This window comes from Candoia aspera, chromosome 14 (genome assembly GCF_035149785.1).
Source record: "Candoia aspera isolate rCanAsp1 chromosome 14, rCanAsp1.hap2, whole genome shotgun sequence".
NCBI lineage: Eukaryota > Metazoa > Chordata > Lepidosauria > Squamata > Boidae > Candoia > Candoia aspera.
The window spans coordinates 5,499,153-5,525,056 of record NC_086166.1 but is presented as its reverse complement, the minus strand read 5'-3'; the positions used below and the strand labels follow the sequence as shown (position 1 = coordinate 5,525,056).

At 43.2% G+C, this 25,904-nt stretch overlaps 1 protein-coding gene across 2 annotated transcripts in view; it reads left to right on the top strand.

Annotated features, from left to right (window-relative positions):
* The window catches only part of FAM20C (FAM20C golgi associated secretory pathway kinase), a 61,009-nt gene that overhangs the window by 20,603 nt on the left and 14,502 nt on the right, over positions 1-25,904 (top strand). For both annotated transcript variants that reach the window (XM_063314715.1, XM_063314714.1), the window contains one exon: positions 8,197-8,275. In XM_063314715.1, coding sequence (XP_063170785.1) covers positions 8,197-8,275 — 79 coding nt within the window. The remainder of the gene's footprint in view (positions 1-8,196; positions 8,276-25,904) is intronic.

Below are 25,904 nucleotides of genomic sequence, written 5' to 3'. Positions count from 1 at the left end.
ATTTGAAGACCCTGATACATTCCCCCCCCCTCTCTTTGTTCCCTTCTACGTGACTCTCTTAAAAGATATAATTAGATATATTTAGGTTTCAACTGAATGCTCAAGGAAAGGTGAGGTGCGTTTTGTGCCTCTAATTACCGAACTAAGGTACAGAAATGACCATAATTAGCCATTTCTTTGTGTGGTTTAAAATTTGCATCTGTAATAATGCCACCTGCGTGAGCCAAGGGGTTCGTTAATTAGAAACCCTGCATGGTGCACAGCGTCAAGACGGAACACGTTAATAATTCCAGGCGCCTCCTTTTTCCTCTTTAGAATTAGCAAAAAGATTGCCCTTGAGTTCCAGGGGAAAAGCATTGGCCTTGGGCCTTCTCTTATCACCCTGCCTGGCTGAAACAAACCCACAAGCAGAGTCAGTTCATTTCTAACATCCCCAGCACGTTTTGCTTGGGTGGGTCATATAATTAAAAAGCTGCTGCGGCGTTATGGAAAGAGTGAGAAATTTGCATAGACAACTCATCTGGTTACAGGTACAGCTGGGAGAAGTTCCAGAAAATGAGTCCAGAAGAGGTTGCATGGCTAAAAGTTCTACATGGGTCAGCCCTTCCAGGTAAACCAGACAGGAAACACAACTGGATGAACTAATTCTACTTTAACGTAGGGCTCCGTTAACAGAATCTTGCAAGTCTGAAAGTACAAATCTTCCACCCTCCCTGTTTATCGCTTGAGTGGTCAGGATGGGTCTTTCCTAAGTTTCTGCTTTAGAGTGTCACCCTCCTGTGGACTCCCTTTCCCTTTATCTGATCATTCCCTAGGCAGCATCCCTCCCCTCTGTTCTCCAAGGTCGCCCTCACATTCCACCACAACATGTGACATTCACCGCCCTGCTTTTCATGAAGCAGACCTCCGCTTTGGTCAAAACCTGGGAAAAGGTCTTGTCCGAAATCTTGAAGAGCGATTGCTAATCCTGGCTGATGACCATAGGCAAGATGAAGCGAGGGGTTGACCTAGGAGATAGTAATTTTCCGTGTTCTTGTTTTAATCCTTAATTCAAAATCACAAGGACTAGAATCTGGGGGCGGGGGGACTACAACTCAGTGGCACGGGGCTTTGCATGCAAAAAGTCCTGGGTTCTACTGTACTAAGCCAAATCCGGACATATCACATGACGACTTAGTATCATGCGTGAGCTTCCCCAGGGTTTAAATCATGTTGAACTAGTTGGTTTAATGATCCCTCTGAAGGTAGTTTCCTATACTTGACCTTGTTTTTCTCCTCTTGTTTTATCCCGATTTTTGATTGATTTGATGCCATCAAGTCACTGTCAGCTCTTAGCAACCACATAGGTAGATTTTCTTCATTATAGTCTTCCTCAGCCTGGTCCTTCAGATCTTCCAACAGCGCACCCCTTGCAGCCGTAGCTGAGGCCACCCACCTTGTTGCTAGTTGTCCTCTTCTTCTCTTTCCTTCCACCTTTCCCAGCATCAGAGCCTTCTCCAGAGATCTAGATCTTTGCATAATGTGTCCAGAGTAGGATAATTTGAGCCTAGTAATTAGCGCTTCGAGTGAGAACTCTGGGTTGATTTGTTCCTATTATGGCTCTTTAATAGTTCCTGAATAGGAAGAGTCTATTGTAATTTTGTCCTCTGTGTTAGTCTTTTCTAGATACAGGGAGTGTTTGGCAGAGAAAGTACAAAAACGTGGTTTGTGTCTGCTTCTGATGTTGAGAGTTGAATCTGGGGTCTTCTGGATGGTAAACTAGGGATTTTATACATACCTCCTTGCCCTCATCTGCCCTTTTCAACCCAAGTGTTCCCTGGGAGTTGAACTAGCATCCAGGCCAGTGGAGATCCTAAAATATGGGCCAGCCCCACTCTAGTGTTTTCATATCAGTTCACAAGTCAAGCTGAGGCTTTGATTTGATTTACCAGACTGATGGGAGAGAGAGAGAGAAAAAGCATTCTTCGGGACTGCCAAATTGATTGAAAGGCACTCATGCCAACCCTTTGATTGGATATTTCAGTTACGAAAGTTGATTTGATGCAGTGAATCAGAGAAACCAGCTTCGAATCCCGTCTCTGAGTTGAAATTCTGCACGCTCTGGAATCTAATGCCTTATCAATACAGGAGAAAGTGATCCACCATCGATCCTACCCCTGACCTTTTGCATAAAAGCAAAACCATATTATGCAGCCTTTCAAGTTGTGAAGCCTATTAACATCACATGCATTGTTTAAATGGGAGCAGAGCTAAGATGGCGACAGAGCAGCAGCTTCTCTGCTGAGCTCCTTATGATATTTTATTCATTCTATTCATTTTTATAAACAGCCTACGTTGTTTAAATTGTGGATGAGCAGAAGAGAGATCTGCACCTCCAGCTAAATCTCTGGGTAACTTCGTAGTATCCAAGAGTTGAAAGAGGCCACTGGCGTCTTCAAAACCGACCCAGGAATTCAAATTAAAGAATTTGCAACATCACTTTAATAATAGTAACAAAATAAGTCCCCTCCTGCTATGGATTTTTGCTGCTGAAATGAAGAAAACCTGGAAGTAACCAGGCTTCACCAAATAAAAATAGAACTATAAAATAGACCCACAAGGTTGAATTCTATCCAACTTTGGTCTACGTGGATAACTATATGTTCCCAGTTCACCCATCCGCCCACCCACCACAGCCACGTTCAGCCCAAAAGCTGCATTTTTTATTTAGTTCCACTTTGGGACTAGCACAAGAACATTTCCCTTTCTGTATCATATCAGGCTAGATGCTTTTTTAAATGGGAGGCTAAGGAAAAAAATAGTAATAAGAGGCCACTCAGCTTTCCAAGCCTCTGTGTACACAATCCTTGATGCCAACTTGAGGCTTCAGTTTCTCTTCAAATAAAACGTTGCAAAGCAAGAACTCTGTCAACATTTTTCAGTGAAGCCAGTTCATGGTACATAACTGTTCTTTGCCAGACACATCTTGGAACAGCATGAAAAGCAGTCATGAAGCCAATTTGGCTTTGATTAACATTTTATACAGTGCCTTACCTAAAATTAAGTGCCAGCTACCAGCAGAAAGACCATGTGTCTCTCTGTGCTTAAACTTCCTTCCTTGCATGAGAGCTGTGTAGAAAACCTCTGGAGATACTTGATGCCAGCCTGATGTGAACCCTGCAACATAAAAGCACTGTTAAGACAATGTAGTACAGAGTGTGAGAAAAGAGGATGCTGGTATAAATAACGTATCCAGGTAGATGATTACAAAGAAGGAAGGGGGTCATGCCTTCAGCAATGGTGTAAAAGAAGAAAATTCAGGATATGTTGGACAGCAAATTCCAGCAGAACCTAGGAAACTCAGTTTCACTGGGTCCAACAATTAAGCTGTCTAGCTCAGCATTGACTAGCATTGACCCAATGCTGGCTGGGGAATTCTGGGAGTTGAAGTCCACATATCTCAAAGTTGCCAAGGTTGAGAAACATGGATTAGGCTGACTGGTAGTGGCTTTCTACACTTACCTAGAGAATCCCAGAAGTGAATCTCAAACCCTGTCTATAAAGCAAATGTTTTATCAGTGAGCTACAGTCCATCTATTCTGCAGTTATTTTCACATGCTGAATGTCATTTTCTAACCAGCCCAAAATGGTGTAAGAATCCTGCCCTCTCTGTGTATCTTCAAACCCCTTGTTCTTTCAAGTGCCTCAGAACACTCAGGAAGTTCAAAAGAGATAAGATAACTCAACTCCGGTCTAGAAATTACTCCAGGAAGTGCAGATCATGCCAATCTGACTCTGAATTCACCAAGATTAAATTCAGCAAGCAGTCCTTAATTAAAGCTCTAAGTAGTTCTCAGGAACTGCTAGCTTGGCCTTTTTCATTTTTCTTAAGAGCAACTAATGCAATTTTTCTGAGCCCTTCAGAACTCCTAAACAGCAAGGCCTTGGGTGAACTTGCAAATTGGCGATGCTTCAATTGACCTGCATCAATGTATTACATTATAATTATTTATCTTCTTCCCCCCTATTAGATAATTGTGGCAATTTTTGGAAGGCTTCATATGGTAGGTCAGCTGAGACTGATAAGAAATGCCCTCTAGTCCCATCCAGACTCTCTTGTAGGTTGGTCATATTTCCTACTTTATAGTCAGCAGGTTGTGAGGACATTGTCCTCTGAAAACATTCTTTCTTTGAGAGGGACACAGTAATAAAGATAATTCACATGCAAATTTAAAGTTGAGGTGGTTGGCCATCTAAACCTGTGGAGATGTCCATACTGATCCTTCAAAAATTTCCACTAAATTATAATTTTTAATCTGATAGAAAGGTGCATTATTAAATATATGGAGTATAATCCTCTGCACGATTTTAATCCAGTTAAAGCTGATATGTTATTCATGGACCAAGTGTAGTCTTGAGCCAGAAGACCGTTCTGTACTGGTGCTCTGTTTGAAGGATTAGCCAGAAAGCTTATGTGAGTCACCCAAAACCCAGTTCAAATGTGTGATTCATCTTAGAAAGTTGATTTGATTCAGGCAGCCAGACTGATTCAGAAAATCAGTTTCATTCTGTTGTCCAGTTTCCTGCTAAATCAATCTGGAGTTTTGAATTGATTCAGAAAAAGACATATGCTCCTGTATAAATATCGACCAACTCGCCAAACTTGGTCCAAACCTGTGCCAGGGAATTCAGATGCTATATGTTTTGAATTGATGGACTGAATCAATTTGACAACTTGAAGATTCGAGTCAAGGGGGTGATTTGATGGGATTGAATTGAATATTTGCTCTGCCCTTTTCTTCAGTTTTCTTTAAAGATTACAATGAGGGTGTGAAGGTCTTGAAATTGCCAATGAACTTCTGGGTAAATAAAGCTCAACTGGGCATGGCCTACTGCTCTACTTTTGAGATTTTTTGAAAATTCTACAGTTGTATCTGTTCATGTGGATTAGCCCCTGTGAACTTTATGCCAGTCTGGGTACTTCTTTACCCCCTTGTCTGGAAACATATGGGTATTTCCCCCTTCTCTCTCTCTCCATGCAAGAGAATACTAAAACCTTTAGAGTTCCCCAGAATGCCTGCTAAACTCCACTAAACTTTATCCAGCACAGTTTACACAATGTTGAAAGCCCATACAGATGCAAATGATACATCTAATCTTTAGGCATCTCAGCACCCCCTGTCCCAAATGAATGGAAAGCAAAGATTAACTTAGGCAACCTCATATAAAGATTAACCAAAGCCAAAAAAAAAAAAACTCTCCAAGAGTCTGGCAATGACCTTGACCCCCTCAAAGTCAGCAGAGAAGAAGTCACGGCTGATTAAAAAGGAGTTTGAATTTCAGCTTACTTTTAGCTTTATTGCTTTCAGGTAAAAACAGTTTTGGAAAGTTTCAGCACTCTAGAGAGTTTTCTGTGATTCTCATTGGTTATGAGTCAAGCCTTTAATTACTTTCTCCTACCCTGCCCTTGCATTCTTGCCATGGAATTTTTTTCCTTTGAGTCATCTGCCCCCTCAGTTCCCAAATGCCTACCTTTGCCTCAGTTTCCAAATCAGCTGGGTTGCTGAGATATGGCTCCAATCTGAAAAAAAGTCCCATCTCTGATCTGCAGAACAGTCTCCCTCTGGAGGTAGAGGGGTCTCCTTCTCAAAAGGTTTAAAAAAAAAAAAAAAGTGGACAGCCACCTTTCATGGATGGTTGAATTGGTTCTCCTGCACATTGCAGAGAGTTAGATTAGATGATCTTTGTAGTCCCTTACAAGTCTACAATTCTGTGATTCTAGGTTCCAGGTTCTGTGGGTTTTCATAGGAGTTTGCAGCTTTGCCCGCTGAGTTGCCCCTTATTGGTATTTAAACTGATATGTCCTAGAATGTACTCAATGCCTACATTTCAGGACCTTTTGTCCACCATGACTGCTTTTCTAATGGAGGAAGCACTTCTAAAACTTGGCACTTTTCTCCACCGTGGCTGATGGTAGGAAGCTCCAGAAGTCACACCAAAGGGGATGGGCAAGCCCTGCACACCCATGCACCAGGGGTTGCTCATATTTCTAGTAGAAAAGTACTGATTTTGATATTAAAGGTCAACAGTCCCCTTGCAAATATCAAAAGATGTGTTACAAGGAATGAAATCACTAAAGGAAAATTGTCAACAGGTTAAGCTTGGCCATTTTCCCCCCTCTTGACCCAGAGAATTCTCCACCTTTTATATAAGGTGATATAAGCATTCCTCCTTTTATTAGGCTGTGTGTGGGTACCTTAAGGAGACTCTGACATTAATGTATGCCCATGATTTGTGCTGTGGGCTGTTTTTTTTAGGACTCTTGCCTGCTTATTTTTGGGTTTCAAGCTTAGTGATTTTAGTGATTTAATTGGCTTTTAGTTCAGATTCTCCTCTCATTTGGCTTTTCTTTTTTCTTTTTCATTTTTTTAAGTATCCCCAGAGGATACTAAGCTCCTTGGTTGATGGTAGTGAAAGCAATCCATTAATTTCCTGGAGAAAGGCAGATGATTGGTTGCTGGGTGGATGATAATGGGCACAACTCTTTGGGAGGCCCCATTTGATTGATGACATCGAAGTGCTTAACGTAGCAAATAAAAATAAATCAAAATATATGATCCCGGTTGGCTTCAGGCATGAAAGCATCTCTACTGGTACATTCCGAAGAGTTTTTGTGCAAAAACAGCTCGGTTGCGGTAGTGCATATCTCCCCAGAATGTTCCAGTGTAGCATCATTCCTGAGGCTTTGGGGAAACATCCATGAGGTCATGTTAGCCCTTCAAGGTAAATCAGACTAGGAATCTAATATCTGTAGGTCAGCATGACTTTCATTGTAAAGCTATAGCAACAGAATTTTGCATGTCTGAATGTGCTTCCCCACTCCCTCCCTTTATCTTGTCTGAAACATCTTCTCACATTACTTTCTTGGCTCCTTTTAAGGATCATTGCTTTCTTCCCATTCCTCAAGGCCATTCCCTCTTCCCTCTACAGGTTGCTTCCTAACTGACTGCAGTTGACAGTTGGTTAATTCAGACTGGAAGGAGAAGTCCCAACATTGATGTTGACAGTCTCTGTTGGATTCTCAGAAAGTTTCAGCAGATCTCTAGAGCTGTCACTGGGATGGGCCACAACATCTCTCCCCCTCCTCCTCCAAATTTTGCTGCCTGATCAGTCAACTTAGCTCGAAAATTAGGCTTCCTATTACAAATATTTTCAGAGAATGCTAGAGACATGTTCTAGCAATTCCACCTGGCCAAGTGTGTTCTATTTTTTTTTTTTTTTGATGCGTGATCTATTTGTGTGCATGTCTTGGCCAACACTCCAAGCAACTGTGAATTTGCCAGATAACTAAGAGTGGAACCTAGCAAACTCAAGTTTTTTGTTTTTTTAAAAAAGAGCTACCGTGTGCTTGTCTCCCCTTAAACACCCTCCAGAAAATTAGTCTACTCAGCATATCTGCTTAATCTAATATGGGAAATCCACATGCTCGTTCTCTGCCTTTTCAGTGCAGATAGTTGGACGCCCCTTAAGTTCTAATTATTTATTTGTTTCCGTGGGATGGGTTGGTACTGTGAGAGAAAGCTGGGATCAGCAAACCACCAGAGCTTGGAAGCCTTTTTTTCCCCCCCCTTGGAGCAGAAGAGTAATTAAATTGACCAAATTTGCATAACGTTTTATTGCACAGGGGAAAAAAAAAGAAAAAAGATTACACCAGAAGGAATAATTAAAGGAATGTATAGCTAATAGCTCCAGTTGAGGGTGAGAGAAAATGTGCAAGGGCAAAGGGGAGGGGAATTCTAAAGCAAATTATAGTGTAAAATCAGGTGGCCATTTCAGATTTTTACTCCTTCCTCCCTTTCCCAGGCCCGTGTGATTGAAGCCCCACCCCTTTTTTATGTGTATCACATGTAAAAGGGGGCAGGGCTTTGATTGTGTGGTCGCGGATGCCATCTTGACTTTTTTGTCCCCCTCCCCGTGGACACCCCTGCTTCCCTCTTTCTCCTTCCTCCCCCTTGCCATACAAGACTGGAAAAAAAGTACATGATCATGCTTAAATCAATGCCATGTAATTTTTTTTCTTCCTTCGTACTGGTTGCAGGAGAAATAACATTTCTCCTCAGACGGGTAATTTCTAAGTTAACGTTGCTAGGCGTCAGTCAAACCACATGGTGCGGCTTAATCATTTTTCTGAAATTTTCCCCCTCTTTTCTTCACCAGCCATGAAGTCGGGAGGCACCCAGCTCAAACTCATCATGACATTCCAGAATTATGGACAGGCCTTGTTTAAGCCAATGAAGTAAGTCAGGAATCTCTTCGTCTGTCTGTCTGTCTGTCTGTCTGTCTGACAAAACTACTTGTGCAGCCTCTCTGGCTGTGAAAATAACCACCAATGGACAACCACAAGTCGCATCCCCCCAAAATGGCAAAATGAAAGGTGGCAGTATGTATGTATTGATCACTTGCAGGCATATTTGACTTTCTGGACTTGAAATGCAACCGTTGGGGGAAGCCATCTGGGTCTGAACGCACAATTTGAGAGTGGGCTTCAGTCCTGTGACCCGCCTTCATCCCAGCCAGAAAAGCTACATGGCTCAAGGAGGAAGATACGACTGATACTCCATTCCAGTGGCCTCCTTGATCTTTAGCCTAACACTCCAGTCCAGAGATGAAGGGTGGGAGATGTTTGGGTGATGTTACAAAGTCTACTTTTGGTTGGAGTCATTGGGAGTTGTAGCTCATCAACATTTGGGGCAATAGATAGATATAGATTAAGAGTAGGATTGAGGAGATCCAGGCTCCATCGAGTAGGATTGAAGAGATCCAGGCTCCATCTTCTACTTAGGGAGAAGTACATCAGGTGTTCATTGGGTCTGGGTTCACACATAATGTTAAGCCATAAGATGGTCTGTTTTGCTTTTGATTTAGGGCAACAGGTGAACTCAACCTTTGGATTATTAAGCCTGGCTTAGCATTCTGTATAAAACAGGTCACTCTGTCTTGCTCGACCAGCCAGGCTGAAATGTGGTCCCTTAGTAGGGTGGTTGTGGGGATAAAGTGATGTTGTTCATGATGGAGTGGGGAAATATCTATGTCCCCTTGTAGCACACCAGTTTCTAGAATTCAAAAATCTGTCGGGAAAGTGATAAAAAATGAACAGGAAGCTTGTGTTCCTTCAGCTGCCAATGCCACTGAGACGTGTGATTACATTTTATCAGTGGCTTGAAGTTATTTTCCATGTAACATCCCTTCTGCCCCCATGTGTGTTAAGATCTGGAATCCCTGGTACTGTACCTTCAGTTAGCAGAACAGATGAAGAGATAATTGAAAAAAATACCTTCTCACAGCGCAGAGCATCTTACCCACTTGCTCCCGTCTCCATGGCTGAAGGTTTGAGCTCATCTTCCAACTTGCCTGAAATTCATCTTACCCAATTGCTCCCTTCTTTTTTGCAGCCAATACTATCTTCGTTTCCCCCAAACCTGGAGAGAACAAGATCAGTGGAGACATTTCTCCCCTGGGCCACACTGATTCTGGGGAATTTATAGCAGTAGAATGAACAATATTTGGGAGAAAGAGCATGAGAAGACAGAGTTACCAAGCAGTCAGGCAATTCGGCTCACACTGATGTCATTCTATGTCCACAAGCCATAAGGGACATTGATTGTCAGGATGGTTGAGATCCCCCCTTCCTTTCTGCATCCTGGTTTATAATACAGTGGTTGGAGAAGGTTTAAATTCTGCCTTGGTCTCATCGTCCAGCTTTCGGCAAGCTCTCTCCTTGTGTCTTGGGTCTGTAGCCTGGACATAACCTTAAACATTCAGTCTGTACATGGAGCATTTATTGCTGAAATTTGGTATGGGGATATTTTCCTCACTCTGAATGGTCAGTGAGAAGATTCACCATTGGGTTCATGCTTGTAGGTACATCCTTTGGGTTAAAAATAGGCTTTGTGTAGAGGGAATGTCTGCTTATTTCAAGGTCTCAGGCAAGTGAATGGCAGAGGGCCTTTTCATGCTTAGTTTCCTGACTGATGCTTCAGTGTGGCTCTTTTCACACAAGATCTCCATGGCTTCTCATGCGTCTGATAAATGCCAAGGAAAGGCCTCTGCAGGGACTTTCCTAGGGCCATTTTTTCAAAGGAGATGTATAAGTAGCCAGGAATCTTCAGAGTGATGGAAAGGTGTAGAACAGAAGATACCTCCAGTAGCATTATCTCTTCCACATCCAGCAATGATGTCAGCTCAAAAGCCCTACCAAGGGAAATTTGAGAGTAAATGAAGCTGTAGAAGCAGAAGAAACTTCAGAGAAACTGCAACACAAGTTTCAACGCATTAATTGAGTTCGTGGTCCTTTCTTCTGTCGGGGTGGAGAGGAACAGTCGCTGGCTTCGCATATTATTCATGGTTGGCGTTAGAGGTGAATTACACTGGTGAGGTTTGCAGGATGCCCATCAAGGTCCATTTTCAATACGAGGCTCTGATTCCTGGAAACACAGAGAAGGCAGGAGGAAGCATGCTGGGCAATAAAGGCAGTGGGCTGGCTTCTGTTCTGATTGCTACCCAGGTGAGGTTGTCCTTCAAAATTAGTGGGTTAGAATAGAAATCAAAGAGCAGAAAGGTAGGGACAAAGTGTGGCCTCTTTAGTTAGGCTTGGCTGTAAAAGAAGCAGAGGAAGGGAAGGGAAGGGAGAAAAAGAAAAGAAAGAAAGAGAGAGGGAGGGAGAGAGGGAGGGAGGGAGGGAGGGAAAGCCACTTAAGGCTCCAGAAGGTGTAACAGAGCCATTCAGAATTGGCATTAGACATTGCTAGAATAATAAGCTTGTTCCTGTGCTTTGCTTCTGCTACAGGAATATAAAATTATTATTTCCTTTCAAGTGGTTCTGTAAAACACAGGAGGGGGCAGAGAAGGGACTTTTGAGCACCTATTTAATATTCCATATCCTGTGCCAAATAACAGGTGCATTTATTTCTGGGTCCCTAGCAACGCCACCTGCAAATTCAAAACTCATTCAACTGGCCAGAGCAGATATGCGGAACCATTCTGGCCCAGTATTGCTGGTTGGGGCTGCTGGGTGTTGTAGTTCAGTAGTATCAGCAGGCCAGGTTGCTGAGTGAGCCCATTTTCAGGGACATGGTTGTATGGGGTATGAGGTTTGTTTTGTTTTTTTAATTGATCTTGATTGTTTATGTATATGGTTGTTTTTAATAGGTTGTTAGCCAGCCAGGGTCACACTCAGTGAGGGGGTAGCCATATAAATAGAATAAATCCATAAATAAACATCTGGAGAGCTGTAGGTTCCCCAGCTGCATCTTGGAAGACCAGCAGGGCTCAATATTTCAAAACAAAAAATGGATGTTTGCAAATGCCCTTGCTTGGCCTGGAGATCTTTCTCCCTGGATTGCCAAAGTACAAATCTTTGTGATGAAGGAACAACACTCTGCACCTCCTCAGAGAAGGTGCTTGGTGCATACGTGTTAGGAATGAGAGTCTTGGTTTTTCAAACTGCAGTTGCTAATCTTAAAAATATATATATTCCTGGTTTGGGACCAAGATAAAGGATCGTGCATTTTCCCATTTGCATGGCCATTTCAGATAGTTGGAGTCTCTAGAACAGTGTTTCTCAACCTTGGCAACTTTTAAGATGTCTGGACTTCCAACTCCCAGAATTCCCCAGCCAGCATAGCTGGCTGGGGAATTCTGGGAGTTGAAGTCCAGACATCTTAAAGTTGCCAAGGTTGAGAAACACTGCCGTAGAATATGGTGGGTTGTAGTGAAGGATAGATGCTTCTTAGTGGTGGTACTCATTTCTGTAGAAAGTTCATTCCACAGAGGCATAGAGCATCATGAAATATTGAGGATTTAGCTGGTCTGGGGAAAGGTCCTCTGCCATTCAGCCATATGAATGCTAAGTTTGGTGGGGCTGGGAATTCAAAACACAACTAAGGGAAAGGGAGAGGGCTGAAACAGAACATCCTGGTGCCCAGGGCAGTGCACAAAAGTTGTAGAAAGTATAAAAAATGAGGGAAGCAAGATGAAATGAAGGAGGCCGCTTGAGGAAACCTTAGTTGACCCAATACAGCAGGGTCAACTTTTCCTTTTTCCCCCCCAGGTTATGGAGATTGTTAGTTAAAAAAATATATATTCCCAGAACCCAAAATCAAGAGGCAAAGCCCTAATGAAGGAAGATTGGCTTCGTGCGAGAGATTTGGGCATTTTTTGTCCGTAGTCTCCCACGGAACCCCATCGTGTTGCCACTGAACCTGGGATTCTGCAGAATACAGGTTGAGAAACCCTGTGTCAGCCTTACCAGGAAGACCAGACAGGAAGCACAACCAAATAAGGAAATTCTACTTTATTGTAAAGCTACATTGACAGAATCTTGCATGTATAAAACTACAGTCCCCCCCTCCCATCTCCTTTACAGCCCAAGAAACAGGGCGGGTCCCTTATGAGCCTCTTGCACCACCCACTATCCAGCTGTGGGCTAAGCCGCCTCTTATCTGACCATTCTCCTTTTCACCCCATCTCCCAAGGTCTTTCCCACATACCATTACATCCTGCAGTGGAGGATTAATGAGAAAAGGACAGATTAGGGGCAGTTATAGTTACTGATGTCAACTGACCGGCTAGGTTGGGGAAATCTGCTTTTTCCTGTTGCGTTCCTCAATATCTGAAATCGTTCTGAAAGCAGATTGGGGGGGGGGGGGAAGTATCTAAGAAGGCCTTTGCAGTAAGCAGAGCCAAGCTGGCCACACTGCTTTCTTCTATTTCAAAGATATACATTCTCCTGCCCAAAATAACTGCCCATAAAAGGTTGGTGGGTTAGCCAGCTTTGTTTACAAACCCCATTGCCCGTTGTAAATTCCAAGGCTAATCCGGTATGAATCAAGCCAAATGAGAGCGCTTCTAGAAAACTCCAGGGGAGGTTTTTAACATAGCTGAAATGTATCTAGCCAGCAATTAGCACAGAGCTTGGTTTAATATAGGACAGCGTATCCTGCGCCTTGAGATTTCCTTTTGCCAGGCATTCTGCAGTGACCTGATAGTCAGACCCAAGGCTGAATTACTTAGCAGGTAAAGCCAAGGACTCAGTTTTCACTGGATTCCAAAGTCTGTTTTCGGATAATGGAAGTTTAAGTGCCCCCCCCAAACTAAAGATTAAATATCAGAGACCTAGATTCAGATCCAGAGTCCCTCAAGAAGCAGTGAAGCTGTGCAATGAAGTAATTCAGGAATAAATAGGCCACAGGGGGCCTGAATGGGTTCTCCGCAATTTGGACTTTTAACCAAGAAAAATAGCAATGCAGCAGAGACTTATAAAATTAATGTGTGGTGTGAGCAAACTGGATGAATCCCATCCCCACCCCACCCGCCAATTCTTGCAATGGTAGAATTCAGATTCATCCCAGAAGATGCAGAACAGACCATAGGAAATACTTGGCAGGCCACAGAATTAATGTATGTCACTTACTGCCACAAAATGTGGTGACTGCTTACAATCGTTGTACAGGTGTCTGGGATGTGCAACTCTAAGCTGTGAGAAAGAATGAGCATGAATACAATCTGCTGTACATCAGGGCTGTTTTCACCATCTCTTTGGACTGCTGCCTGTGGATCTTGGTAAAACACTCCAAAAAAATAATCTCGGGACCAAACGTAGACTCACATCCAAGATTCCTTTTGTGTGGTGTGTCCCTGTGCAGATGTGATTGACTTTGTTTTATGTTAAACCATTTCTATGCCACCCCAGTCATAGAAAAGCATAAAACAACATAAAAGCAGAACAACAAAGCTGTGCAACAACCCACACAATAACCAAAGCCCTAAGATAACACTACAATTAACATCAACGCAACCTGTAATATATCCTAGCAGTGGCAGCTTCCTTACAAATTAGAATCGAAAAATCTGCTGAAATAGGATTGCTTTCACTTCCTGAATGTTAACAGAGAGGGGCCATCTTTACATCAAGGGACAGACTGTTCTGTAAGGCTGGGACAGTCATGAAAAAGGGAAATTTCCTAACGCCCAGCCCTGTAGCTCCTAAAATGGGTATATGTAGTGTGATTTTGCAATTCAGGATGGATGGATTCTATATGACATGATAAGGGACACAGACGCATCAAGATTGCTTTTTTGCAGTGTGTTATAAATGTTTATTTGGCCACATTGGAGTCTGACTGGGGCCAACGTCCATGCTCTCCTTCCACAATTAATTTTAAAAAGTCTGTTTGTTCAGATAAAATCCAGGAGGATTGAAACAAAAGAAGTGACGTGGTCTCTTGAAATAGTAAGGAGACAGAATAGTGGGAGTTGGCTAATCCCTAAACAAGAAAGAATCCCCATACATTAAAAAAAAAAAAGGCAGTCTAACTAGGACTACGATCCAATGCTAATCCGAAAGGAAGCGCTAGAATTATATAGAGGTGGTTTCTCTCTGGTCCTGTTTCCAGATACAGCTCAAACCTTACTGTGAAAATGCTGTAGAACATTACAGCTAAGTAAATACCCATCCAATAGTGGGAAAGCTTTTTGGATGGATGGATTGGATTGGATTGGATTGGATTGGATTTATATCCTGTCTCATTCTGGATTGCAAGGTGGTGTTCCCTCTTCTTGTTTTTCCCCACAGTTCTGTGCGGTAGGTTGTGCTAAGAGAAGGTGACTTGCCCACAGGAAGCTTCTGTGGCAGAAGTTGGACTAGAATCTGGATCTTCCCACTCCTAGTCCAGAACCATAATCTCTACACCACATAGGGCAATGTGGTTATAGATGCTTCTATGCATAGAAAAGTGAGTGAAGATCCACCTTCCCTTCCTAGATGGCTCTATTCTAGTGTTTCTCAACGCTGGCGACTTTAAGACGGGTGGACTTCAGCTCCCAGAATTCCCCAGCCAGCATGCTGGGGAATTCTGGGAGCTGAAGTCCACCCGTCTTAAAGTCGCCAGCGTTGAGAAACACTGCCTATTCTAAACTTTCCCCCCACTTTCTTCTTTCTGGTCCATCTCTCTGCCCCAGTTTTTCCCCGCTGCTAGCCCCCTCTTTGTGGTCCCAAAGGCAGCTTCAAATCTTGACTCTTTTTCCTGGTGCGGGGGTGTTGCATTGCCAGACCTGCAAATAGGTCTCAGAAACAACTGGGGCTTGGGATAACAGCTCAGCCATCATTTCTTCCTGAAAGCAATGCCGTTCCGTTCTGTAATTCCCAAGCTTTCTCCAAACCAGATATATTATTTTCTGCCCCTTTGCATCTCTCGTGGGCAGCTTCTCTCCCACACAAGGCCAAGAAAAGATAAACATATTATTGCACAGAGACTTGGGATGCTCATGCATTTGACCACAGCCCAGGGACGGGTAATCTTTATAGCAACACCAAGTTTATTTATAGATTTTCTTTCTGGTTTTGCTCTGCTCAGGGCAAGAAATGGGGTATACACAGTATAGGAAACCTGTGACTGATGAGTGCCTGGTTCCTACTGCGTTGGAGAGTTCAGGAGATGGACAGACCTGGGCTCAGAAGTTGGGGGTGGATGAAACCCGAGTCTGTGGTTCCTGTGGGTTGTGCATCCATGCTGCTCAAATTAATTCCATCTCTTGGCTACCAGGCAGTTGCAGATTTCATTGAGATTACTTGAATGCTCTGGGGCTTCCTCCTCCCTCCCCTTGTTGAGAGAAGCAGTCCTTGGGGTTTGTCATTTGGAACAACCGCACCGTGCCTTTCTCCACAACTCCAAGCAACCGTTTAGCTATCCGCTTGATGGGGTTTGTGGACCTTGATGGGGTGGAAATGCTTTTTCCATAAATAGCTTATGGAGCAATAATTATCACATTAGGGGTTTAATTGCGTGGACTAGTGATGTTTGAGGAAGTATCTCCTATCTAAGGTCTCGTTTATTGCCACCCAAGGGGGTTTTTTCCCTCCACCACTTTTCATGTGTTCAGTTCAACAAACAATAGCCTTAAGTTTGCACAAAGCAAAAGAGAATTGCGGCAACATTCTGACGGCCATAGAGTGATGTTCTTGGGCTTAACTGAGTTACAGGTTCTCTGAGGAGCCTCTGGTCAGTTGTGGTCTAGACCTCTCTTTGGTAGACTGCAGCTTCCCACATTCCTGTGCAATTTCAAGGGCAGACATGGGCAGGGGGGGCATTGTTCAGAAGGGGAAGTGTATGTAGCCAGGGAGGTTTCAGACATGGACGTAATAGGCAAAAAGTAGGTACATTGGGCATTTTTCTGTGCAGACTTTGTTCTTCTGCAATGCTTGGTTTGGAAGGGTGAAGGCTGCACCGCTGAACGGGGGTTAAGAGTTTGTTGGGACTGTGGAAATGGGGTTAGGAGCTTGCAAGTTACTACCCCTTGCTCTAAGAAAGAATCCAGGACTGGGGGGACCCATGTTGTGTGACTGTGTGTGTCAGTGATATCAAAGTGGCAGGCTCAACCAGGCAATCAAGTCCCCGCTCCTTTTTAATACGAGTAACACATTTGTATCACCTGGACGTAGAAGGGGGCATGGTTTCAATCACTTGGTCTTCAATCACCGTTGTGATGTCATTGGCTGCCCCTCCCTGTGGACACCTCGGTCCAGAAAACCACATGGGAGTTTGGGGGGGGATTTGCCAGTCAATACAACCTCTGGCTTCTTTTCCTGTGGATGCCTATCCCTTAAAACTATTCCCGTCTTCTGAACATCGCTAAAACTCCTGCTCCCCACCCCCCCTTCCGTTCTGCTTTGATACAGTTCTTCTGGTCCTTCTCCCTGGCCAAGGAGACCAAGGGTAGGTTCATCTGCTTCTTGCCTCTGTAAGTCCTTATTTACTCTCAACCCACACTTCCTCCCTTCGAGCTTTTGACCATCCCCTCATTTTCGTTGCTTCTTTGGGAGGCCCCAGCATCCTGCCCATAATTGAGGTGTACCCAAACAACAGCAAACACAGACTCCAGGTTAACCCTGGAAGGGGAGCCGAGAGCTCACGTAAAGTTAGGTTCAAGCCCGCCAAGGGTTGAGAGTTGCGGTTGTTGTCTTCAAAGGGTCAGCCAGTGGAAAGTCAACCCCGTTCATACCAAGGAACGTCTTCGCTGCGTTGAAAGAAGAGAAGCCGGGCTGTTTACTTGAGTTTGTTTGCAGCCTGAGGTTCACCCTGCAATTGTGGCTGAACTCCACTGAAAGAGAGAAAACACAGGGGCAGAAATTACAGGGTGTCATGGACCCAAAAAAAAAAAAGTGTTTGGCAGCTCCTGCTTCCTCAGGGCCTAACAAAGTCCTGTGGCCAGACTTCTGCAGAACACAGAAAGCTAAATTTGCAAAAGCTTGGGGAAGGGCATTTTCAGGGCAAAAAATCCCTATCTATCTATCTATCTATCTATCTATCTATCTATCTATCTATCTATCTATCTATCATCTCTTTGTCTCTCAGCATTTCTAACATTCTCCTTATGCAAATGTCTTTGTAGATCTGGAATGTCTTGGCTCTGTTGCCTTGCTTCAGGAGTAAAACAAATTGACTAAGAATCCTCCATTCTAGTTTCTGGCTGGCATATTTGTTTGTAGCAGATTCATTCCTTTTAATACTTTTTTTTGTGGGGGGTGGTTTGAGGTTGTGTCCCGACAGGAACAATCTTTCTGGCACTATATGCTAGCAAACAGGGAGAGTCTGAGCTGAAATCTGTTCTTTCTCAAATATTGCAGTTAGGTGCTCAATTTTTATTTTTTTTTTAAAAATGTACCGGATGCACATTAGGAAAAAACATGAATGTCCACGTAGAGGCGAGGGGAGGAAGAAGATCCACACATGGGTGGAGACTGAGAGTTGAATGAATGTAAGAGGGGGAGAATAAGGAAGTGGAAAACATCAGGCACGGTGCCCTCTCCTTCCAAATGCTGATACGGACTCAAATTCAAATGTTCATTTTTGCAAGGAATATGCATTTGGAAATACATTCCATATTTCAGCTGAGTGCAGAAATGGAATAGAGTTATTAGAGAACCCTTGAAGAACTGATTACAAGGTGGGCGGTCAAAAAACGTGAATCCGGGGGCCACGACTGTGCAGATGAGACCCAGCTCCTTTTTGTGTGGGTCATACGTGTGTGTGAAAAAAGGCAAGGCTTTGAGCATGCTTTGGTGGCCCCCATCTTGACTTTTTTGACCCCCACCCCATCCCAGGATGCCCATGGAAGTCAAGCAAACTGAGAAATGGACTCATCTGCCTTTTTCCAGCACAGAACTGGCCTTCTGAAAAACTGGTGGCCAAACGTTCCTGTGGCCATGATCAACATAGTTCTTCCTGCTCCTGATTTTAACTCTTCTGTGTTCTCTGTGGTGAGTGGAAGTCAAATGACATCATACAAAATCAAGGAAATGTTTTTGAGGACCATGCCTACTTGGAAAATAGCTCAGAAGAGGCCCTTTGGAATGCGCAGGAAGGCAAATGGAGCACCTGTCTAGCACAGCACAACCTCTCCCAGGCTTCCTTGCAAGGCTGACAGATGCAGCTGCCTTAAAGAGCTGGCTCCTTAAAGCATCTACATCTTGAAGGTGGTCCTTAAAGCAGCCACTTCGGTTTTCCAATTTGCTCATTAAAAAAGTCCTTTATTTTAAAGAAAGGCTCGCTTGTTCTTCTCTGATCCTTTCTGAATTATTTTCGAGGCGTGAACAGCTTTAACGATTTTACCTGCTGTTCAGCTTACAAACAAATACAATGCTGGCTTTGTCTAAGTCGCAGTCTGCATTCATTTGACTCCTGTTTATAAGCCCATCGTGTTCCATTTCTGCGTTGATCTGTGGTGCTCTTGAAGGAGTGCTCAAAAATTTACATGCTTTTAAATACCATTTTTTTAATGAGAGGCTTGTTCATATACATTTTAGTCCCCTGCAGAAATGTTTGTACGCATTTTCTTTTTCCTGCACTGTATCTCCAAATTTGGAGAAATGCAAAGCCAGAATTTTAATGGCATTTGGGGGCAATTAGGTCGGTTTGATTAAAGGTACCTCACAAAGGAAATACTTGAGTATCGTTATAGTGGTTGTTAACTAGGATCCAGAAGTATTTTCCAGCTCTGAAGAAAGTAGTATTGGATACTCTGTCAGAATGAGTTAGGAAGCTGTACCTTGCCTTGAACCTGTTGCCCAAAAGGGAATGGAAATAATTTTAAAAGTCAGGAATCGGTGTAAAGTATACATCTATAATAAAAAGCTACCAGGAGGAAGTAAAATAGACTACAAATCTATAATATGATGTGAGCTGCCTTGGGGGAAAAAAATAAAAGGGCACATAAACCATGAAGACCAAAATAAAAAGATGATTTATCATTTTGATACATTAATACCAGGCTCAGTGTCCCAAGCATTAGCCATCATCTAGCCCAAATGTATCTGTGAACAAGAAGGAGGTGACAGCACACCATGGAACATCTTATTTGTTTATTTAATTTCTTTTTAATCGAGTTATTTTATTAGATTCATAGGCCACCCAACTCCAACTAACTTCGAGCAGCTCATGTATGATAAAAATGCAGAGGCTGACCGACTCGAGACAACTCTGGGCGGCTTACATTTTAAAAGCAGGAAACCATAAAAAATAGAGAAATAGATCATGCACATCCAGAAGGGGGGGGGGGACCAGACATAACAATGAAATACAAGCCAACAGGAGCTCAGCAGCCACCCTACCCTGAGGCCTTGGAGAAAAGAACGTCAGGACATCATCAGGGTGGGAGTCAGCCTTATCAGGTAGACCAGACAAGAAACACGGCCAGATAAGCTAATTCTACATTATTGTAAAGCGACATTAACAGAATCTTCTATGTCTGAAAGTACAAATCTCCTACCATCTCATTTACAGCCTGATAATTTAGGGAGGGTCCCTCCTGAGCCTCTTGCTCTGCCTACTGTGCAGCTGTGGGCTTTGCTGCCTCTTATCATTCCCTAGGCAGCATCTCTTCGCCCAGTCTCCCAAGGCATTCCCACATACCATTACAGAGTCCTACGGATCTCTGGGGGAATGCTTTTCCAGAGGGCAGGCACCATGACAGAGAAGGATAATTCAGGGAACTTGAAGCGCACACCCTCTGCCAGATCTGACCAGAGATAGGCGATCCTTGAAATAACCAGTTCTCCATGCCATGAAGAGCTTTATAGGTGGTAACCAACACCATGAATTGCACCCAGAGGCCAACTGGTAACCACCGCAGCTCACGTTGCATTCTGGACCAGCTGTAGCTTCTGAGTGGTCTTCAAGGGCAGTCCTGTGTAAAGTGTATTGCAGTAGTCCATTTGTGAGGTGACTAGGTCGTGAGTGACTGTCTAGGGCAGTGTTTTTCAAACTTGGCAACCCTAAGATGTGTGGACTTCAACTCCCAGAATTTCCCAGCCAGCCAGAATTGTGTAATTTGTGTCAGTCAAGATGCATGGGACATCACTTGCTCCTCCTCCCCAGACACCCATTCTCAACCCTCTGAATGTCTTAGAGAAGGGGTGGAATTGTTAAAAACAACAATAACAACAGCCACAACCCTAATAACTGTCCAAGATCCACTGAAGTATTGCGTGCATCTACCAAGAAATAATCCTTTTTAAGTGGCAGTTTTGTTAAGTCTTAGTTAAGAGAAGTCAGGGCTGCCAAAAAAAGGGAAGTGCTAGGTAAGGCTTGTTTCTTTTTAGTTTCTCTGTCTCTTCTTTTCTCTCTTGAGGAGCCAAGCAGGGTGTTTCTTCTGCAACCATCCCTTTCAAAGACTGGCTTTGTTGTAGAAGGAGATGAAACCAACCAGAGGGGGTGGAATTTAATAAGCAGCTGTTGAAAAATTCTGCTGGAGAAGTACAAAATGTCCTCCTTCCAAGGAGGAAGGTTGTCATCCTTTAAGCTACATAATGACAACTCCTCTACATCCACACACAAGTTGCATTATGGAACATGATTAGTCGTCATTCTAGGCAGCTCTGGCTTATGTTGTATGTTGATAGCCTGCCTTTCTTGTAAGGTGGGGCTGGATGATCTGAGATCAAAGAGCTGTGTTATGGCCCTGACTTCTGTTCTTGCAACCCAGGGAGTCTACCATTGGTGAAAACGGTATAGAGCGAGCATTGGCAGACTTACGAGTGTGAAGGAAGCTTAGAGTCCTAAATTCAGCACAGGACTCGCTACACCAGGTTTTTTTTAAACTGTGTTGCATGGAACCCTAGGAGTCCACAAGGATTTGGTGGGGATCCATGAGAACATAGCTGATTTTCTATCACTAGAGCTTTGCCTCTTGATGAGAAGTTGTGAGTTGTTTTTTGTTTTTTTTTCAAATAGGTTCTGCAGCTAGAAGATGTTTCAAAAGTCCTGTACTAAAGGGATTATCCAGTCTGTGTTCAGAAAACTTCCAGCAAGGGGGAGTCCACGGCTGTTCTAGGCAGAGTGTTTCACTGTTTCATAGTTCAGGACATTCCTTCAAATATTCAGTTTAAATCTCTCTTCTTTTAGTTTCAACCCACTAGTTGTCATCTCACTCTAAGCTTCTCAGTCCACTGCTTCTTTCACGCAGTGAGCTTTTAGATATTTGTAAACCACAATCACATCTCCCTACAGCCTTCTCATTTGCAGGCTAAACATGCCTAGTTCTTTGATTCATTCCTCATGGTACCTGGTTTGCAAATAAATAAGTTTGCAGATCCCTGATCATCCTCAGCCTGGTGGACGTGCAGGCTAGAACACAGGAGTGATGTCCCAGAATGGCCATTTCATAGAAGAAAGGCAGAGGAGCTTAATCAGGAAGCATCTTACTAAAGGGCAAGTGGACCAAACTGAGAAGCAAGCACAGAGATTTGCCTTTTATAGGGCCTGGTGGCCTGGGATTGGCCCAAAGAGGTCGGCTGATGGAATGCTCAGGGCTGTAATATTTCAGACCTGTAGTAGAGAGAGAGTTGTGTGCTCAGTGGTAAAGATTCAGTTTTGCACCTGGAAAAGTTTTAAGTTCAATCCTCAGGTTAGGTCAGAAAAAAACCTTACTGGGAAACCAGGGCCCAAAACATTGACAGTACTTGGACAGCTGGACAAATGAGTTTCACTTGGAATGAAGGAATGTTTCCCAGGAAACGGGAATGGTAGGGCTGTTCAGAAATGTTCTGCTGTCTTCAGTTTGGTACAAGAGAACTGGTTTTTGAAATAGTTTTCAAAGGAGAAGAGAGGTAGGATGAAGGTCCCATGAGGACCTTGATCTAGTGATGGGGTGGATGAGAGCTGTGCATGAGCATTCTGCCTTCTGTTGTCCAGTCATGTCTCCGGCAGTCTGCAGCCTCCTTGGCTTCTCCTGTTTCAATTCAGTCCTAAGAGAAGATAATAGGGGAGTTGCTCCTACAGCATTTTTCAAAATTGGGAAGTATAAGCAAGCTGGGAGACTTCAAGGGTGGAAGAAAAGGCAACAACACCAGCACTATCTCTGCCACCTCCAACAATAAGGTCTTCTCCAACTAACCAACCAACCAACCATCCCCAAATCCACTAAGATGCTTTGGAAAGAAATGTTCAAGCTCTCCAAGAGTGGCATAAATAGCAGAAGCCCTTAGAAATTAACTGGGCAATTCTGGACAATATGGCATTAATGCTGATCACAAAATTCCTGGTGTGGCATTCACGCATGGAGATGAAGAACACACCTCTGAGAATTAGGTAAACCTTTCTTGATGAGATGCCTGTCCTACATCTCATCTTTGGTTTATCTAGAGTCGAGTCGAGTCGAGTAGAGTAGAGTAGCTTTATTGGCCAAGTATGATTAGACATACAAGGAATTTGACTTTGGTGCAGAAGCTCTCAATATATTTACATAACATCAGAAAATAAATAATAAAGTAGTAATGTTATTTACTAAAACTATACAATCAAAAAAAGAAAAGAATTGAAGGAAAATAATACTATGGCTATTAGATGGATAGAATGCATAAATGAGGCAATGTCATGACTGCTTCATTCGTTCTTTGGTCTTCATATAATTATGGCATTGCAGCCTCTTTCCCTAATATTCATTACAAATATTTAAGTATTTTGCCTTGCTGTTTTTCTGCAGATAGAGGTCTGGTACTCCTGTACCTTATTTTTCCTGATTTGTAGCAAGCCCTCTGTTCATCTTTTTAAGATGTTTGCAGAACATGTTGCAGAGCTACTTATTAAGGTGCACTGTGGTCCCAGATTCATCTACCTGCTGTCCCAAAATATTCATAAGATGAGGCACTAAGTATATCCTGAGCATTCTGTTCTGGTTAAGTACTTTTGGCGACACCCATACTGATCTGTCAGTGGTGCTCCCATAATTCATAACATGTCAGGATTGTTTGATAAGTTGAATATATCGGGGGAAGCATCTCATCATCACGCCCCTTTCCCCCCCTAAATCCAGTAGTACACATATATCTTACAGGTGGTGATTAAATTCCTGCAGTGACATGCCATGTATTTTGTGAATGTCTTCTGCATAATGAACATATTTATCATCCAAGAAGCCCACAATATTTTCTAACACTTTGCACATAAATAATGTACCATGTTCTGTGCATGTGTGTGTGTTTTAATCCTGCCTAATTTTTTCAAGGCCATTAGGCCGGCCGGCCTGCCTTCCCTCCTTCCTTCCTTCCCTCCTTCCCTCCTTCCCTCCCTCCCTCCCTTCCTGTGTTCCTTTAACTGCAGACACCCAGTGGTGGAAACTGAGAGAGAAAATAAAGATTTAGAAGCAGCATAATAGCAAAGGATCACCCCGCCAATTTATAATTGCTGGGATAGATGATTGGACAGAACTATTGTGGTGAACACCTGAGGACAACCAGGTCCATGGAAATCAGTAGACTTTAGTCCTCTTCACAAAGGCATTCTGCACCACAAAGATGGGCAACTTTTAGCTTCAGGCGCCAAGTGGCATTGGATCTAATTTCACGCTGTTCTCAACTGATTTCATGCAGCTCTTCATGCAATTCTCAACAGAAAATAGGAACTTCCTTCCATTAATGGGATCTTTGGAGTCAGTGGTGGACCCAGGTAGTATTCAGGGTCCCATAGCCAAAAAGGGGTCCAAATGACCACCCTTAGCATGGGCAGCACCAAACTAGCCTGGCATCAGGACTTAGGTAATGGATTGGCATTGCTTACTGCCCATCTTTGACAATTTAGCCCATGATCCAAAGAGATGGTGGGCTCCCCTTTCCTAGAAGTATTCAAGCAGAGGATGGACAGCTATCTCGCAGGGGTGCTTTCATCTGGATTCTTAGATGGAATGGGAAGCTGGATTCACTGGCCTCTGGAATTGTCTTCCCATTAGGCAAAATGAAATCCTCTACAAGGAATGCTCTGGCTGCATTCACACAACACATTAGACAAAACTAGGATTGAATCATTTGTGTTTTGGCATGATGTGGGAGCTAGGTCGTCTCATTAGGCCATAACCAAGTTGATTTATTGGGCGTAGCTTATTGCATGATTCCAGAATTCTGGTTTGTTAACCTGGGATTTAGCATGAATTCCATCATGAAGTTAAATAGCATTTCCGTTTGTTCAAATGCCTTCATTCCATGTCAAGTTAGTTTATGAGTTGCAAAGTTTAGAATCTCAACTCAGAACCTAATTAGACCACTTTTCCCCAAATCAGCAATATCTCCTCCACGTATATAAAAAGATTTGCCCAGAAGCATGGTGTTAAAGAACCAACACCCCTATTTTTATTTGCAGGTGGATGGATCTGAAAATAATTTGCCACAATGCAGAGTTTGTTGCTCACGTCAGTTTCAGCTCTTGTTATCACCTCTGCATTCCTAGCTCAGTCAAAGTGGGTCAGGCCATGGCAAGCATCTTCTGAATCATCCCACCATTCTCCAGCACTCAAGCTGTTGCTGGAAGTTTTCGCAGGCAGACATTTTGGGGAGTTACGGAACATGAATATTCTAAGCTCGTCCTGAAAATGTCTCGCCAGACACACACCTTGGTTGATTGAAGAAGTCTTCCATATGACAAGTCCTTCCTTCCTTCCTTCCTTCCTTCCTTCCTTCCTTCCTTCCTTCCTTCCTTGAAATGGAGCCTGGGATTTTCTCCAGCATGCGCACACACACACATGCCCACACAGTTCTAAGAAGCATCTCATCTTTCGTAATGTATTGAAAGATATTCATTGCAGGCAAGAACAAGGTCAAGTTCCTATGTGGCATCTCTCAGCAATGCATTTAGCTTTGAATATGATTATATTGCCATAGGCTTATTATCATGGTTGCTATCATGACTGACACCTTCAGGACTTTCAGCAGAGATGATCCAGAAGGGGAAAAGGCCCTTTTTTAAAAAGGAAAGAAACAGATCTTCAGTACAGAGACTTGATATGAGAAAAGTTGCTCCATTAGGTTTTCTGAGTAACCGGGACTATGCTGAACGTGTTTGGCCTTGAAGAATTATTTACACCTCCAAACCTGTCAGTGGGCTTGTGAAGATGGTTTATCATTGTTGGTTCTTCTTCTTTGCCTGTGCTTCGGGACATCATCTGAAGTCAGTTGACATCATCGGTACAGAGGTTGATAAAGGAGGTGGCAGATGGATGGATGTAAATGGTGGATGAATACGTTGATGAATAGGGGGATGAGTGGGGAGATGGAGGGGCGAAGGGATGGATATGATGAGTATGAGTATGACGTATGAAAAAGTAATAAACTTAAGCCCAACCAACCAGATGGATGGATATTTATTTTTATGTAGATGAGTGAATATGCATGTATAAAAATGTCCAATCAACCAGATGAATACAATGTTTGTGTGTGTGAGATAGATAGATAGATAGATAGATAGATAGATAGATAGATAGATAGATAGATAGATAGGAAAGTTTGAAAATGTAATGAACTTAAGCCCAGTCAGCCAGAGCAACAGCAGGGTAGGAAAACCAAACCGCATTTACTGCAGAGAATTGTAATCTGTGGCTGGCTA